This window comes from Schistocerca nitens, chromosome 1 (assembly GCF_023898315.1).
Source record: "Schistocerca nitens isolate TAMUIC-IGC-003100 chromosome 1, iqSchNite1.1, whole genome shotgun sequence".
Lineage (NCBI taxonomy): Eukaryota > Metazoa > Arthropoda > Insecta > Orthoptera > Acrididae > Schistocerca > Schistocerca nitens.
Genome location: NC_064614.1, coordinates 578,920,928 through 578,939,612, shown reverse-complemented (window position 1 = coordinate 578,939,612; position 18,685 = coordinate 578,920,928). Strand labels below are relative to the sequence as shown.

The 18,685-nt window shown below is 38.7% G+C and overlaps 2 protein-coding genes across 4 annotated transcripts in view; one reads left to right on the top strand and one right to left on the bottom strand.

Moving 5' to 3' along the window:
- Window positions 1-17,322, bottom strand: part of LOC126255260 (protein sel-1 homolog 1-like) — an 88,059-nt gene extending 70,737 nt beyond the window's left edge. Inside the window, exon 1 of the mRNA XM_049955379.1 lies at window positions 16,461-17,322. Coding sequence (XP_049811336.1) covers window positions 16,461-16,911 — 451 coding nt within the window. The 5' untranslated portion in view covers window positions 16,912-17,322. The remainder of the gene's footprint in view (window positions 1-16,460) is intronic.
- Window positions 17,323-17,541: 219 nt separating this feature from the next.
- LOC126255276 (4-trimethylaminobutyraldehyde dehydrogenase A-like) overlaps window positions 17,542-18,685 on the top strand; it is a 197,622-nt gene continuing 196,478 nt past the window's right edge. For 2 of the 3 annotated variants that reach the window (XM_049955381.1, XM_049955380.1), the window contains exon 1: window positions 17,693-18,192. In XM_049955381.1, coding sequence (XP_049811338.1) covers window positions 17,920-18,192 — 273 coding nt within the window. In that variant the 5' untranslated portion in view covers window positions 17,693-17,919. The other variant, XM_049955382.1, reaches the window with a different exon arrangement.

Below are 18,685 nucleotides of genomic sequence, written 5' to 3'. Positions count from 1 at the left end.
ATTATGCTTCTGGACTTTTTATTGATCTGACAAAAGCATTTAATCTAGTCAACCACACACTACTACTCCGCAAACTGGATGCATATGGTATAAGAGGAGTCTGTAATGACTGGTTCCAATCATATCTATCAAACAGAGGGCAGTTGGTAGAAATAGCAACAAATGACGGAAGAACAGCCCATTCAGATATAATACCAGTCACATCAGGAGTCCCACAGGCCCCATCCTCTTCCTTAAATTCATTAATGACCTCCCAGAACACCTACCCTCAACAGTACCTGTGTTATTCGCCGATGATACAAACCTCCTCTCTTGCAACATTTATCCACACCAGGTGAGAGTTGACCTAACTGACAGCAGTGAAAGGCTCCTCTACTGGCTCTATGAGAACAAACTCCTACTTAACATGAAAAAAAGACTCATATGGTCTTCTGCCCATCAAACAGCCATACAACACATATGGAACCACTAATTATGGACAAGAAAGTTATTGAACAAGTCAGTGAGACTAAATTCTTAGGTCTCTGGATAGATAACACACTGCAGTGGAATATCCACAGAGAGAAACTACTGTGTAAATTGAGTAGCCTGTGCTATGCCTTCAGAATTCTTAGCCAAAGCTGTGATGTGACCACCATTAAAACTGTATACTTTGCACTAGTGAACTCAGTCCTCTCATACGGCATTCCATTCTGGGAGGCAATAAATAGGAAAACATTCATTATGCAAAGGCGAATTGTCAAGGTCATGTTAAGATTGCCACTGCACACACCTACCAAACTAATCTTTAAAGAACTCGGAATATTACCTGTACCATGTATATACATCCTGGAGACTGTTTCATTTGTCAGTAAGAATCTTCATCTCTTCAAAACAAATAATGACATTCATGATCATGACACCCGCGGTGTCATCTAGATAATCAGAGACTCAGTAAATGCCATGATGGTGTGAGGCACATAGGCAGCATACTTTATAATAAATTATCTTGCTCAGTCAAGAATAATAAAAACTCTTTCAGGAAGAAAGTTAACAGTATATTGCTCCAGCATTGTTTTTATTCTGTTGCTGAATTTATGGAGACCAATTTGTCACCTGTAGCTTTAATTTAGTCGAATATGTCAATCTTGAATGACTAATGTAGATATGTATTTTATTTATTCTGTCATACAGTCAATGTAAGAAAAAGTACTATGCTTCACCGATTCATTGCTGTAATTTGTATCCCATGTCATGAACATGATTTCGTGGATAAATAAAATAAAATAATTGGCCATTTGCGGTGTTTTCCAAAGAAAGTATTAAATTAGCTTACATTACGGAAGAATAATGACTGTTCTTTGAAATAACCATGTTCTACATGTAGTATGCATCCATTTACTCATGTTTCATTGTAAAGTTTAGTAAATAGGATTATTAGCTCACTTTTCAGCAATTACTATTCAAACGGATTATACAGGGTGATTCACAAAGATATGCAAATATTTTAATATGTTATTCTACAAGTAAAACTTAAGAAAAAAAGTTCATATAAACATAGGTCCACAAACGTTCACTTACGGAGTTACAGCTAAAAAAAAGATTTAGCTTGAAATTTAGAAACTTCACTAATATGAAGCCATCGCAAAACTGTACGGTGTTAAAGTAAAGCCCGATTTCCATTTATTTTGTTGTTATTGGTCTGGTGAATCTAATGAAAGATGTCCCAGATGTGTATCTGCAGTAGTTTTCCAGAAAATCCAGAGAAGCAAAGATTATTATACAAGAAAATTTGTTTACTTTCCATTAAAAATGTAGAAATGTTTATGGGTCATTCCACGTCAATTCAACCAGGGGCTCCTGCTCATAGTCTCAGATTTGACTGAAATTCAGTACATTAATTCTACCAAGTGTGGAACACTCGTGTACAAAGTATTATTTTCCCCTGCCAATTAGTTCCAGAATTATGACTTGTGAAAGAAAGTGGCGTGACCCGGAAATTGCAACCTGCATCTGACAATCTATCAGTAGATCCAACTTCAGGTCTTAATAACTTCGGAACTATTCCACACAGTCCAGTGAAATTTTTACAACCCAGTAACATCCATTTAGAGAACACACTCCATGAATTAAAACACCAACAACATATTTCTGAGGGAAAATAAAAAATTCCAAAATGTAATAAATTAAAAGGTACATATTGTAGGTGCCCTCTACGCCAAATATAATTCACTCAAAATGGGTATAAATTTTTTTGTGGTAAGCTTAATGTGGCCTAAACACACACAGAACTCATCATGCCCATATCAGTCACAAAAACTGAGTTACATGCACATGAAAATACAAAAATTTTAAAAATTACTTGAAAAACATGGATTTTTGAAGTGTGGTAGCATAAAAGGGACAGGGGTATCCAAGCCAAATTTCACACACTGCATAAGTAGACCATAATGGTATATATCTCAAAATTTCAGCATGTTATTGCAAGACATTTGTGTACAATGGAAGTTGACAGATGTATTTGGTGATGTGGCCATTGTTCCACAACACAATTTTGTAAAAACATATCGTAAACTGTTCTGCCTCTTCTTATCCTCTCCCACAACTGTTTAATCACTAAGCAATAACATACAGACAGATTAACACAACCTATCATTAATGTTTACTGCACCTTAACAGCTAAAAACCAGTCGATTGTGCTTCGAATGGAAGTTCTCCCACACTTTAGCTACTGTACTCTGTACATTGAGTGGCAAATTGTACTGTCTTCCTGACACTGTGGTAGGAACTGGAACTGCCATAAGAATACGTTCAAAAGGAATCCAACACCTATCTGCCAAACGTTGCCAATGAAATGATCTTGCTGGTCCTGCTGGTGCCATGAAGTTCACAAATACATCACCTTCTGCTTCACAGCACTCTGCAACACATCCTAAGTAACACTTGTCACCATAAACAGCAATAACATAGCAACCTGGTTGTATGTAGCTGCTTTTGCTTCTGAATCCTGAGTCAGACACACTGTGAAGCGACATGTTGTGCATGAACCTATAGTTATAAACGGACAGTCTGCTCATCTGCACATTGTCAGAGTCTGCTGCAGAGAAGTGATGATGGCTCCTTGTGCCTGCAACAGTTTTAACATGTTTTAGTCTGCTTTTTAGCAACTCTTCGACTAATTTCACCTCATCTTTCGAAACACAGAATGATTGTATGCCAGAGATATTTTCCTGTATCCAGGTAAATAATTGAAAAATAATTGAATAGGTGTTAGAATGTGACCTTCTGTAGGGTGCTGCAGACTAGCTCATGATGCCATGCGCTTAATGGTAGCACCAATACCATCACATACATTTTTACCATGACTTGTTGCGAAAAAATTCCATTCTGCGTGAATCTGAAAATCATGGTAATGCATGCATAAATTTTTGAGATTTTTACAGTTTTTGTACTGGCTAGCTACCCCATCACTGAAGTATTTCGCAAAATTTATGTGAGGCAGCCTGTTTTTCACATATGCCATGACAGTGCGAATGTGGACATGAACTGCAATGGCATCATGAATTAAACAGTCACTAAAAATGCACAGGTTCATGACAGACACATCACCTGATTCACCTCTATAGTAAATCACAAATGGCTGGAGAGTTGCTTGACTGTTGTCCCAATGATATCCTTGGATGGCATCTTCAACTATAAATGCATAATTTTCAGAAAAGTCTAGTATTACTATAATTTCATTTTGTTTCAAATTATCCTTACAGAACTGGAGGTAAGCCGATTGTGCTGTTGCTGTGAAGCTGTGTGTGGTCAGTTTGTCCGTTTTTTGACAACACATTTCAACAAAATCTTTGTTTCAAGACTAGTGCGATCCATGTGTGTCCATTGTTTATAAGAAACAAGTTTACCGTCATCCATAAGGAGTTCATCATACAGTTTGTTATTCATGTGTTCTGCAAGATTTGCCTTACCAGGACACTTCTCACACCTGTGTACCATGCACTGGTAGGAACTGATCTCACAACTAGCAGCTTCACTGCACCTTTGTAATCCAGACCAGAATCCTTAATAGCAGCAAACATCAGCTTAGTATTTTGATGGGTCTCACATACACAAACATTGTGTGTGCCCCTTGCATTTACAGGCACAACCCATTTTGGCCGAAGATTGAAAAAAAGATGATAAACCTACTTTGGTATTGGGATACTTTTCCTTGAATTCTACATATAGTTCTGATGTGTTGCGTAGCAACAGTCTTTTTTGCATCTGTACATGTACATTTCCCATTTTCACCGTTACGTAGTCTTTTTTTTTTTTCCCAGGCATTATTCGGCTATAGTCATTATTTTCATAAAACTCCGACACTAGTACCTTTATTTCTGAACTCAATTGCTTACCCTGAGCCTGCTGAAGTTGTGGAAGCACTCCTTGGGTTGCTTTTATTTTCCTAGCTTGCTTTACCATATATGTAGAAACATTAAATTACTTTTCAGTGTAGTCAATAAACCAGCTGGAAGGTGCAAGGGTAAGAATAGCTACTTTTTCCTGGCATGTGGATATGGCGCATTTTTCTTTCAAATCATGCACAATTTTGTCCAAATCAGAGCATTTCTGGCATGATCTCTGTTCCGTTGGAGCAGATAGTTCTTCCTCTTCGACCATTAGTGTGTCAGCTATTTGGTGTTTTAATTCCATTTGAGCTTCTTGTCATTTTCTTCTACCATAGCTGGGCCTGTCTCTTTTCACAACTTTGTGTGTCTTCATGGGAGACAAACCAAGAGCAGTCACTGAAGTATTTAATTGCTCGTCCGCTGTGGTTGTAGGTGGCTGATACTCTTCGTCACTGTCATGTAAATTATCAGAATAGTCTTCATTTTTTAGCAGTGTAACACACCTGGAACATAACTTTTGTCTTGGTTTCACGTTAAGTCCCATGCACTGATTCACTTTCAATACTGGTTTTATATCAATTTCTCTGAGGCTTCACTTCACCTGTAATTGTTGCTTGTTTCCTTTGTTGTTCCTGCCTAACAATGACTCATTCTGTCCCTGAAAACTACCATTGTTAAACTTTCTGTTGCCTAATGGTTCCCAACAATTGCTGCAGCTTTATCTGAAACAAGCTGTCTGCATCATCACTATTACTTGCTAAATCGTGTTAAAAGAAACGTAACCAAATACATCTCTGTCAACTTTTATTGTACATAAATGCCTTGCAATAACAAGTTGAAATTTTGCCACATATTATATTATGGTCTACTTATGCAGTGTTTGAAATTTGGCTTGGATATCACTTGTCCCTTTTGTGCTACCACACTTCAAAAATCTATGTTTTTCAGGTAATTTTTCAAATGTTTGTATTTTCGTGTGCATGTAACTCTGTTTGTGTGACTGATATCGGCAAGATGAGTTCTGTGTATGTTTAAGCCACATTAAGCTTACCACAAAAAAATTTATACCCTTTTTGAGGGAATTATATTTGGCATAGAGGGCACCTACAATATGTACCTTTTAACGTATTACATTTTTTTAATCACATTTTGGAATTTTTTATTTTCCCTCAGAAATATGTTGTTGGTGTTTTGATTCACAGAGTGTGTTCTCCAAGTAGATGTTACTGGGTTGTAAAAATTTCACTGGACTGTGTGGAATAGTTCCAAAGTTATTAAGACCTGAAGTTGTGTCTGATGACAGATTGCCAGATGCAGGTTGCAATTTCTGGATCACGCCACCTTCTTTCACAAGCCATAATTCTGGAACTAATTGGCAGGGGAACTTAAAATTTTGTACACGAGTGTTCCACACTTGGTAGCATTGGTGTGCTAAATTTGAGCCAAATCTGAGACTATCAGCTGGAACATTTTCTCAAATTGGTTGAACTGACATGGAATGACCCTTATGCCATTGTTGGCAACCGTTAGTGAGTTGTTTCAGTCATTTCCTAACCTTGAAATGAGTTAGTTTTCTGTATTGTTCAGTGAAAGAACATCATAACAACAGCATATTTAAGTGAAACCATATAGTAACTGTTGCAGTTTGTAGATTATTTATGAAATAAAAGCAGATTATCTGACACATTCATACAGTTTCAGCTAACACTATTATCATCATTTTTTCCAAAATTAAATTCTCTACAACTTCTGCTGAAAACTTTGTGCAATTGTCTGGAATTTAAAAAACAAAAAAAATGGTTCAAATGGCTCTGAGCACTATGCAACTTAACTTCTGAGGTCATCAGTCCCCTAGAACTTAGAACTACTTAAACCCAACTAACCTAAGAACATCACACACATTCATGCCCGAGGCAGGATTCGAACCTGCGACCGTAGCGGTCGCTCGGCTCCAAACTATAGCACCTAGAACTGCATTGCCACTCCGGCCGGCTTTTAAAAAACAAATTAGCCCAAGTAGTTAATAAATTAAATTAAATTAAAATTTTTTTATGAAGTTACTTCTTTGCTTCTCTGGATGTTCTGAAAAACTACAGCAGATACACATCTGAGACATGTTTTATAAGATTCGCCACATCAATAACAACAAAATAAATGGAAATCATGCTTTTCTTTTACCTTGTACAGTTTGCGATGGCTTCATGTTAGCAAGGATTGAATGAAAAGTAATGCCTCCACTTTCGTTAATTGAGTTTGGATGGAAATATTTTAATAAATCAAATGCAGAAATAATCCTTAGAATGTGATCTTTAATTACCAATATTCACTTTTCCACATAATCACCAGCTAATTGGATACATTTCTGCCAACGATGAACAAGTTTTTTGAATCCGTCACTGAAGAAGTTGACACACTGTTTCCGCAATCACAGTCGCGCAGTTCTCTCAACGCCGTCATCAGAAGCATAATGATGTCCCTGCAAATCATCTTTCATTATCCTTCATTCTCGTAATGCGAGAGGAGTTCCTGGCAAATTTCAAGTCTGTGCGCTTTCATTTCATTTCATTTCAGGAGTCAGCCTCCGAGGTACCCATCGTGCACAGATCTCCTGATAGCCAAGCAAAGTAATAATGTTACCCACACGTTCTTGAGAAATGCAGATTGTGCTTGCAATTTCTCTGAGTGATATGACAATTGTCCTGAATCAATCTGTCAATATTTTGCTTGTGAAACTCGGTGGTTGCTATCACAGGAAGTCCAACTCTGTTTGTCACACAGGTCAGATGTTTCCACCTCAACATCTTTAAACTTACTCGCCCAATGACGCACAGTACTCACATCAACACAATCACTGCTTTCATTCTCTGATGACTCTCCTTTGGGGCGACACCTTCTGCTGTCAAGAATTCTTTGCTTAAATCACATTGACCGACCGTCTGTGCAGGGTTCCATACGTCACATTGTAACAACGCAACCGTTCAATGGTAAGGCTTCCCATCAACTGGAGCTGTAGAGAAGAGGCTATGGAACAAGCCAGTACCAGCCGCATACCAATTCTGCCAACTGTTGAAGAGTTATGAAGGTGGAGGCATTACTTTTCAGTCAACCTTCGTACAACCACCTAAAATTCCGGTATAGCTAACATACAGCTGCAGTAGCTGTCAAACGTTCCTTTATAAAATTAATGTCATTTAATTACGCCAGTAACCTAATTCTCTTACCATTAAAAATATTGATAAATGAATACTGTACTTTTTTCCTGTCATGGGCCTATAATAAGCCCTAGATCTGTACTTGCATGTCTATTTTCAGCCTTCCATAAAATTGCTCTGGTACTGACAATGAAATTTCAGGTTTTTCAGTAACATCTACATCTACACTCTGGAAACCACTCTATAGTGCATGGCAGAGGATAAGTCCCTTTGTACCAATCATTAGTGTTTCTTTCCCTTTCATTTCTGTATGGAGTGTGGGAAGAATGATTGACTGAATGCCTCTAAACATGTTCTAATTATTCAAATCTTGTCCTCATACACACTATGTGAACAATAAGTAGGGATTGTAGTATATTCCTAGAGTCATCATTTAAAGCCAGTTCTTGAAATTTTGTTAGTAGACTTTCTTGGAATAGTTCATGTCTATCCTCAAGAGTCTGTCAATTCACTTTCTCCAATATCTCTGACACACTCCCTTGAGTCGGACAAACCTGTGACCAGTCGTGCTGCTCTTCTCTTTATACATTCAATATCCCCACTGTCAGACCTATTTGGCAAGGGTCCTGCACACTTGAGCAATATTCTAGAATGGATTGAATGAGTGATTTGTAAACAATCTCCTGTGTCGACTGACTGCACTTCCCAAGGATTCTACCAATAAACTGAAGTCTTCCAACTGCTTTACCCATGACTATATTTATATGATCATTCCATTCCATATCCCTACAAAGTGTTACAACTTACCAAAGTTGGTCGATTCCAACTGTGACTCATTGATATTACAGTGATATGATACTACTTTTTTTCATTTTGTGAAATGCACTATTTTACATTTCTGAACATCTAAAGCAAGTTGCCAATCTCTGCGCCACAGAATGACAGGGAATAGCAATAAAAATGAATCATCCTAGGGACCTTACTAATTAAATAAATTCAATAAAAGCTATTGAATTGGACTGGCTTAAGCTATTTTTATAGTTTTTCAGAGATATTTTGTTAATGTATGGCTTTACAAATTTTTGTTGTATTGCTTTAGGAGATTGGTTTGCAAGGCTAACTGTAAGCTGAAATTTTAGACAAATTATAAAGCTATTTGCTAAGCTCCAGCACTTCACATAAAAATGGAGCTTCAATTTTGTTTAAAAAAAAGTATAATAATAATATTTCAGTTAATAGAACTGGTGATCAGATTTGAAGATAGGAAGATTTGATATTTTTATGGTATACGTCTATGTTCCCACTGAACAGCTCATACAGCAAACACTGGACTGAAAAGGGTGTGCTAGGGTCTTGAACCTATGCTTTTCACTTGGATATGGAATAAATAACTGTAATTGGGTAATATGTTGCCATATCTTTCACTGAGAAAGTGTACTAGAACTCTAAAACTGACTCGTTCCACAACACAGTAAGAGATCACAATTAGGATCCATGATACATGCAAATAACAGACTAGCCGTGCCAAGGAATCTGAAGCAACAATGATATCAGGACAGACAAATATATTTGATAATTGTTACCCATGTAAGTCTGCTACACTACAGAATACTGATATTGTGTAGTAATTTGTCGAAGGAAAATAAAGCCCCCCCCCCCCCCCCCGCAGACTTCATTCTGCGTTGCTTTGGCAATGTGGCCAGAGCATAGGTAATGTGAAAGGACATGATACAGAATACCTAATCGTGGTTCAAATTTGGAAGGAGTGGGGTGGATGGTTTGGTACTTGGCTGGGAATGACAGTGACAATCACTGCAGAATTACTATAAATACACCATCCACAAGTGGCAAGCTTTGCAGCAGATGTCTACATTAAAATTTCACAGAGACTAAAGGGTACATTTCATACTGTGAATAATGGCTCACCACAGTACTTATGCAATGGAGATATACCTCTCATTTTCGTGAAGTATTCTGTCAGCATTTAGTGGCACTTTTGACCCAGTCAGTGCATCCTGAGTAAAAGAATACCATGGAAGTGGCAAGAGACAGAGAGAGAGACGACAACCATTAGATGAAAATGAAATACAAGCACTTTACCTACTTTACAATCAATGCAGCATGAAATTGCAAAATCTTTCTATGACTTTTGCCATGAAAAGTGCCCATTTAGGCTACCTAAAAATGTGCGTTATTAGACACATTGTACGACTGTGATACATCATATTTAAATCCCATCCCACATAGTATGGTTTTCTTTTAGACAGCCCAGGAGACTACTACCCTTAACTACATATGTATTCCTTAACTCTGCCAAAACTGGTAGTCCACCAATAGTGATATATCAGTCATTGAGATTCTAAACTTAAAATAGAAACAGGAACGAGTATCATGATGACTCAATAATAATTAGGCTCCCTCACATTGGTTAGGTACCAGCTGCAATGGGCACGACTATGTCCAAGTTAATAAAACACACAATTTAATTCTTTCAAGTTGTTTGATGTTTGACTGCAGCGACCGGATTCCAGTTCACACTTCAGAGTCACCAACCAAACAGTTGGTGCACGTACATAAATTTGGGAGCAGTAGAACAAAGGTTCCATTACCCCACAGGAGCAGCAATTGTGGTGAATATTGTTACTTCACATCATTCTGCAGCACAGCAACACTATCACCTGATTTCACACATATTTTGAATTTTAAAAATTCAATGTCTGCTTCTAGTTATAGTATGTACATCCACCACATGTGCCCCTCAACAGACACAATTGGGCCTAGCTTCTTGGAAAAAGAAGGAAGTTGAGAAAACGAAACACTGCATATCATTGTATAGGTTGCATAAAAAAATCAATATGTTTATAAGAGATAAAGAAATATCACTAGCTTCACCAATATTTTGCACTGTCAGTGTATAACAAGTAGGCTGCATGTGAGATCGCTTGCACAACACTAGTTATCAAGGGTGAGCATAAACTTTTAACTGGATCCTGCTTTCAATTACTAGACTCGCTATCAGATGTAAACTCTACAGAAAACCTCAGCTTGCTAGGCCACATTGGGTCAACTGAATCTACTGATACCAGATATCCTCTTTACATCATAAAGTAATGATGAAAATGTGGAGTGCACACAAACAAGAAGAGAACAGAACAATGAAATTTTTTTGCATCTTTTTTTGGGGAGAGGGGGGGGGGGGCAGACATGTTCAGTGTAGACCAAGGAGCAGGTTACACTTGATGGTGACACAGTGATGATTTTGTTGCAAACTGATGATGCCAACACGTTTGAATACAAAATCTTAGTTGTGTCACATACTGATCTGAAGCACAGACCTAGGCCTATGCTGGGTTGAAAGGTGACAATTTGGTTGGGAGTAGAAGAGACAGTGTCAAAACTCCCGTTAATCCTATATAATTTTTCCCTGATCATAATATAGTCATAAATGGATACTTTGATTATTGAACAATTGATTACTTAGAAAAGTTAGTCCAGAAGACCACTCACGATGTACGCATAACACATCTAATGGCAATAAATAGATCTAACTTCTTTGCGGATGCTCATACCAAGAGGGATCGATGAGCATGACCAAATTGAAGCAAACATGATTACTGAAGTACAAAAGGGCTACTAAATCAAATAAGTAGAAAGTTAAATTTTTAGTAAACTAGATAAAGAGGCAGTACTGTCATATCTTAAGATAGAGGTCAAAACCTTTACCTCTGGGCATAAGGATGTGGAGGAACTTTGGTTCAAATTTAGCAAACTGATGTTCACAGTACCAAAGGAACTGAAACAAGAGTAGTTAAGCAAAAGTAGAACTGCTGAACTCAATTTTCAGATGTTCCTTTACAAAGAAAAGCCCATAAGTATGTCTCCGGTTCAATTCTTGCTCCACTGCAAATATGAATGGTACAGACATTAGTGTCAATGGTGTTGAGAAACAGCAGAAATCGCTACAACTGAACCAAGTTCCAGGGGCCAATGGATTCCTTGCCATACTCTATACAGTGTTTGCAGCTGTGCCAACCCCTTTCTTAAGCATAATATACCACAGACCTCTTTAACAAAGAATGACAGGTCACACATATCTACAATGTGCCGAAATAGCACAAATAGCAGAAATTAACCACAAAACCATACTCCAATTAAGATAATTTTGTGACTGCAGTGGTGGCAGAGAGTGGGGGGGGGGGGGGGGGGGGGGGGGGCAGTGTCACTGGCTTGCAGCCAGCCACGCTTGACAAGGTGCAGCATGTAACCTAATACAGTGAGCATGCGGCACTCAAGAAAGAACCCCGACTGAATGATTGAATAATTGAGAGGGTTCATGGGACCAAACGGCGAGGTCATCAGTCCCACGATTCTGAAGTTACTCACAGAAGAAAGAGGGTCTGCTAAAAGTAGGCAGATCCAGTCAGGGGAGACAAATTCTAAAATTTGAAAGTTAAAACACACACAGCAAAAGGCATAAAAGGTGAGACCAAATCTAAAAATGAAAAAAAGGGTGGCCTGTCCATAGGGGAGTGGTCATGGGTCCCAGACCAAGGAAACATGAAGAGAGGTCACAACCACCCTGCCCCTGCTCCAGGAGTAAAGCAAAACTTTATACCAAAAAATCACTTTCACGGAGTAATCTGAGGACAAGCTCAACCGTCTGTGACTCGTCTTCTAATATTAGAATTAAGGAGTCTGGAAGACTATACTTAGCACAAAGAGCCAAGAGAAGGGGACATTCCACCAATATGTGGGATACTGTCAGTCTGGCCCCACAACCACATTGTGGGTGTGGTTCATTACGCAGTAGAAAACAACGGGTGAGTCTTGTAAGACCAATACATAGACCACATAAAACAGTGGACTCCTTCCTAGAGGAGCGGAAAGATGAGTGCCACACTGCAGTAGACTCCTTGATTGTGATTACTTGGACCTAGAGGAAGACAACTGAGCAAGTGGCATGACCAAGGGCAGAGGGATGGTCATGGATAGTAGAGACCAAAGGGTGACAAGAGTAGCATCAGTCAAGAGCCTGCAAGCTGCTCATTGAATCGGTACAAATTAAAATACTGTGGGGGGAGGCCTGAGAAACAAAATGGAGGGCTTTGTCAATGGCTAGAAGCTCTGCTGTGAACACCCTACATGATCCTGGCTATAAATGGTGTGTTAAGCCAGTAAGAGATGCGAAAGTGTATCCCACCTTATCTATTGTTTTAGAACCATCAGTGTAAAAGATGATGGCACTCTGGAACTCTGCAACGATGGCAGGTACAAGACGCCAGAAAGCCATAGAGGCGACAGAAATCTTGGAACCCTGGAAAAGGTTGGTCCTAATCCATGGTCTAGGCAGCAACAAGGGGGGGGGGAAGGAATTACATGAGCACATTCCAGTGAGTGGAGAAGAAGATACCGACAGAGTGAAGTGAGACGCATTCCAACTGTCAATTGCACCCATGGGCGGTTGTCAGGAGGGAAACATCCCTCATTTGCAAAGAGGACACAGTACACAGGATGGTCAGGGAATTGGCGAATGGCGACTGCGTAAGAAACCTGGAGTTGGCTCCATCATATTTGTAGAGGGGTAAACCCACTTGTGTGAGGAGACTGTTAATGGGACTAGTACGAAAGGCACCAACAGCCCAATTCAACCCACAATGGTGAGCAGGGTCAAGTATTTCAGAGTGGGAAGAGTTGCTAAGCCAAAAATGTGACTACCATAGTCTAGTTTGGACAAGACTAGTGCACGATAAATATGGAGAAGAGTGGTACGATCTGCATCCCAAGATGTGTGGGCCACGAGGCAGAGAGCGGTAAGCTTCCACATGCATGTAATCTTTAGGTGGTGAATACGCGAGTATTCTGAATGAGGGCTAACACCCAATCACTCAACTCCCTGACACTTCAATCACATAGTAACTTTAACTTGCATATACCATCCAATATCACTGATATCCACTCATTGTACAATCCTGTAACACATTCTGACCTGAAACATAAGGTAATGCAAAAAAAAAAAGCCTTCTCCACGCCAACCAGCACATATCGAAAAACACTGTTCATGCTATACGCAACTCACTTTTCTCACAGGACATCTTGAAAGCCATGGAGCAAGGCAGTCAATGTGATACAGTTCCTTGACTTCTGGAGAACATTTGACTCAGTACCATACCAATGTTTATGAATGAAAGTATGATAATATGGGGTATCTGACAAAATTTGTGATTAGATTGAGGTTTTCTTGGTAGGGAGGGAGCGGCATGTCATCTTGAGTGGAGTCATTCACATAAGTAGAAGTAATTTCTTGTGTCCCCCAGGGAAGTTCTTCCTGTTCATGTTGTACATCAATGACGTTGCAGTCAATATTAACAGTAAACGCAAGACACTTTGAAGATGACAAGTATCTGCAACAACGCAGGCCCACTGCCTGGGGGAAAAATAAAAACTTCACAAATATACAGGTAGATCTTAACAATATTTCAAAATATTTCAAAGGGGTGCAAAGATTGGTAATTTGCTTCAAATGTTGAGAAACACAAAGTTGGCCAATCCACAAAACACAAAAACATGTTACCCTGTAACTACAATATCAACAAATCACAACTGCAATAGGTAAACTCATACAAATAATTGGGTAGAATAATTTGTAGGGATTTGAAATACGCTTAGTTCTAAGTAAAGTTGATGGCAAACTTTGGTTCATTGGTGGGCTATTGGAAAAACACAATCAGTCTACAAAGGAGACTTCTTACAAAACAATTATGTGGTCCATATTCGAATATCAGTCAAGTGTGTGGCATCTGTACCAAGTACCTACTGAACATACAGGAAGATGGCCAGCAAGAATTGTGACATATGTTTGATCCATGGGGAAATGCCATGGAAGTGCTGGAAAAAATTGACAGATGATTCGAGATAAACACCAACTCCCCAGCAAATGATTCCTTACCAAGTTACAAGAACAAGTATTAATCAAGGCATCTACAAATATTTTATGCCCCCTACATATTGTACTCACAGGGGCTGTAAAGACATTATCATACTAATCAATGTGTGCACAGAGGCATTTAAGCAGTCTTTCTTGCAATGCTCCACAAGCAAATGAAACAAGAAGACAACCTTATATTTTCTACAAAAGGAAGTACCCTCAGCAATGCACATCACAGTGATTTGTGGAGTATGGCTGTAGATGCACGTTGTTAGAAGCAGCTCAAACTGTGTGGTATAGTGCATGTATAGACATGCAAACAATCAAAAAAGCAAGATGTGCCGTGTCCTCTGCGAGCTTCATATTGCAGAACTATTGCAGCAGCGTTTGTTTTTAGGATTATTTGATTTTTCCCAATTGAGAAACTAACTACTTAAGAGTGTTTTCTGTCTGTATAATTAGCTCGTAAACACCAAATATCCTAAAGATATGAGGGAACAGCATTGTTGTCTTCCTTCCACAATGCTAAACCATGACACTTATAACCATGAACACAAAGGTATGTTTCAAAACGGCATAGTTCCCCTGTGAGTTTTAACTAACCCATAACATAATTTTCACTAGGAGTCCAGCATGGTACAATGGACAGCTTGCATGAAATTTGGAAAGGAGGAGAGAGATGCTAACAGAACTGAGTCTGCAAAAATTAGTTATAAACAGTGCTTGGATAGCTCAATTGACAAGGGCACTGCCCCCAAAATTCAGGTTCCACCTTTAAATTCCAATCCAGTAGGCTACCCAATTTTATCTGCCAGGGCACTGAAAGGTAAAAAAATTGACATCTGTAAAACATATCAATTTTTCACACAATATGCCACAACAGAAATTTGCATTAGCGACCAATCAAAATAAAGTATTTTAAAAGGCACTCTGTGAGGAACCTGCGACCACATTAAGATGTGTGTGATAGAATGAGGCTTCAAACTGTGAATTTTTACTTCGTGGGCAATGTTCCTATTGTCTGAAGTACCCAAAGTGTTTTCATTTTTGAGAAGTATGAGACAGGCATTGACAGACCGAAGCTTTGTGTTGGGCAATGCAGCATTTTCTGAATCTGTTTCATAACATGGTTACCTGTGAAAGGTGAGTACCAGAATTCAAGTCTAGTCTGAAGTGTGAAACTGACTTCCAAAATCTTGGCTATTTTGGCACACATCCATAGCATAGGCATGACAAGTTAAGATGGAAGGTGACAGCTTGGGTGAAAGTTGTTGAAGTAAACAAATGTGAAAATGGCAATGGTTAAGGATTTTTGTTTGTAGCACAACCACAAGCCCAAAATCATAGTTGGATGGCATTGCTCCACATCTAATAATTGTGCTCATGATTATGCCTCATTTGTGATCCCTACTTTTTAACTGTTTCCGCCACTTACAATTTTACATAAAACTTTTTGTTGCCAGTATCTGCACCCTATTGAACACTCTTATTTATGCATAGTTACTGTCATATGATAAATTTGGAAATGTAATATTCCTGGATTGAGAAATCTCTGAAGTATTTTGCTGCATTTTATGTAGGCCTGCAAATACCACACTTTCACAAAATAAATAAATGAAATGAATATCATTACAATACACACTCCACTGCGGAATGAAACACCCTCCTCTGTCAGACTTTCAGACATACATTTCACATGTTACTTGGTAAGCATGTCCTCATACATTGTCCTCATTCAAATCACATTACATTATAAGAAACCATATGTAATGCAAACAATGATTGTAACATGGACACATGATAAAGATACAAGAATACGCAACGCAGTAAATGAAACCAGTAATAACACTGCATGCACTTGATACAAATATTAAAGCCTTATTTAAAAGCGTCATTATATCCACCTGTAAAATGAATGAATGTACTCTCCAATTTAACTGCATGAAGTTTGTTTGAAAACAAAGTTCATAGATCTGGAAATGTTAAGAAATGTTTAAAAAACCCAACACAAACCTTCCTTTTCTTCTGGGGTCAATTCCCTCAACGGTGTTGTATGTAACGGCAGTGGGCTCTCTTCTTCTACTGGCTTTTCGTCTTGTTCGTCCTCTGAATGATCTTTACGTATGTTGCCAAGCTTCGAGATCATTTTCTGCAGGAAGTATTTTGATTCCTCTGAAAGACCATCATTTTCACTTTCTTCTTCAGTCTCAGTCCACTTCCCCTCATCTGACTTTGACAGATCAGGTGCAGGAACGATTTTAATTGCACTAGACCGCAGGTCATCCTCGTCCTTTCTGACATGTTTATTCACTTCATTGTTGCTGTCGTCTTCGTCTCTAAACCTCTGTCTTTCCCCAGTCTTTTCACTTTCACTTGAATGCTTGAACCTATGTTTTCCTTCCTCTGCACATATTTCCATTACTAAAAGTATGAGTGCAAAATGTATTACTAATTTCGATCGCATTTTTATTCCTAAAGCAAAACATAAACATTAAAGCCGCAAAAAATAACTACAACGTAATAGGCAAACAAAATTCAACCACAACACATCACCCTTCTTCTACATTTAAATCGGCACCTATCGATAAGCTAATGTCAACTAATTCACCGCTAGCTGTTAATATAACCCCAGTCGACGTTTGCTTGCCCATTCCTAGCTATCGACACTTTTCATTTTAGGTTGTTGTCTTGTGTATGCCGAAAATATTGTCAGACCTGACCAAAATTTTCACACCTTCTGGCCAAAACACTTAGAGCTTCTGGAATGGGAACACGTAGCCCATCCCGACGTAAACACGTCGTTATCTTTCGGGTACCACTATACTAGCTCTAAAAACACTATAGGCGTACGTCGCAGTAGTGGGGGACATCGTGACATTTTTCGAGTACATTGTCAGTTGTACCAACACGAATGGAACTTTCGAGATAATACTGTAAATACCTAAAAAGTTATAACAAATTGAAGCAAAGTAAACACATTGACAGTACAGAAGTCCGACAGTAAAACTGAATCCAGATATGAATATATTTTTCGGTTTCAGAGCAAACCATGGCTGCTGTTTGTAAACACCCAGCTTTCTTAATATAAAAATTGTACTGCTTGCTAGTTCAAACAAGAGTCAAGAAAGAGGCTCTATTAATTCATTAGTAAATTTTGACAGTTTTACACAATGTGCTAACAGTTGTTTCATCCGTCAGTGACACAAGTTTATAAACAAGTGCTCTACGCATTCGCTTGGGTGAGGAATGGTGAAGTCAGATGTTTATATGTTAATATGGGAAAGTAGACTGTTGAATATGCGAACTATACATGTATCATTGAAATACGTAAAGACCACTTTATTTGTAGGTGGCACATGTAACATAAACTGATGTCCTCGTTATTGTCATGAAGTTGTTGTACGCTGTAGCCGCCTGTGCATGTGTGCAGTAGCCTAATCTACTTGGAAGGGACGATTCCCAATGAATCAGAATGTTACTAAAACAAGTATTCATCGGCAGGAAACATCCACTATCAACTTATAATTGCGAACTTGTTAAGTTTCCGATTCGACGCTTTACATCAGCTACTGGACCATTTAATTTCGTGGATGGTAAAAGAGTTGAACCGGTAGATAGGTTATGTGACACCATTGTAATAAATCCAGCAAAGGGTGAAGAACTGTGCCATGTACCTTCATCCGGAAAACTTGAAGTTTCACGTGCCGTCTCCGCAGCGAAGGAAGCTTTCAAAACGTGGAGCCAAGTACGATTTTTTTTTTTTTAACACAATTGTTACTACATACGTGGTTTGCAGTTGGTGAAGGCGTACGAGTATTTGTTTTAACTCCCTGCCCAGCCATTGTAGCTCCCTACCCAGGGAGCATGAAAGCGGACCAACAGAAATGATTAGAAGTAGTACGCTGAGAGCTATATATCGTGATTATCATATCTTTTTTACCAAATCTTAACTGTCTGATATTGGCGACCGAACAAATTAGAAAACTATTGTATTATTCCAACCGTTAGTGTTACCATTTTTGCAGCTCATTTCCTTATAGATTTCACGGTACATTGCATTCCAGTAATATAATGATATGTGCAGTGAGCAGCAAATATGTCATTTACTTGACAGGTAGATATGCAACAGAACAGTAGTTCCCCTGCCCATTTCCATAAAGCTGGTAAAAGGTTTCATGACACCCCGGTTCTCCCTTATTGTTAAATTTGAGTGGATCAGGAATCTTTAATTATGCATG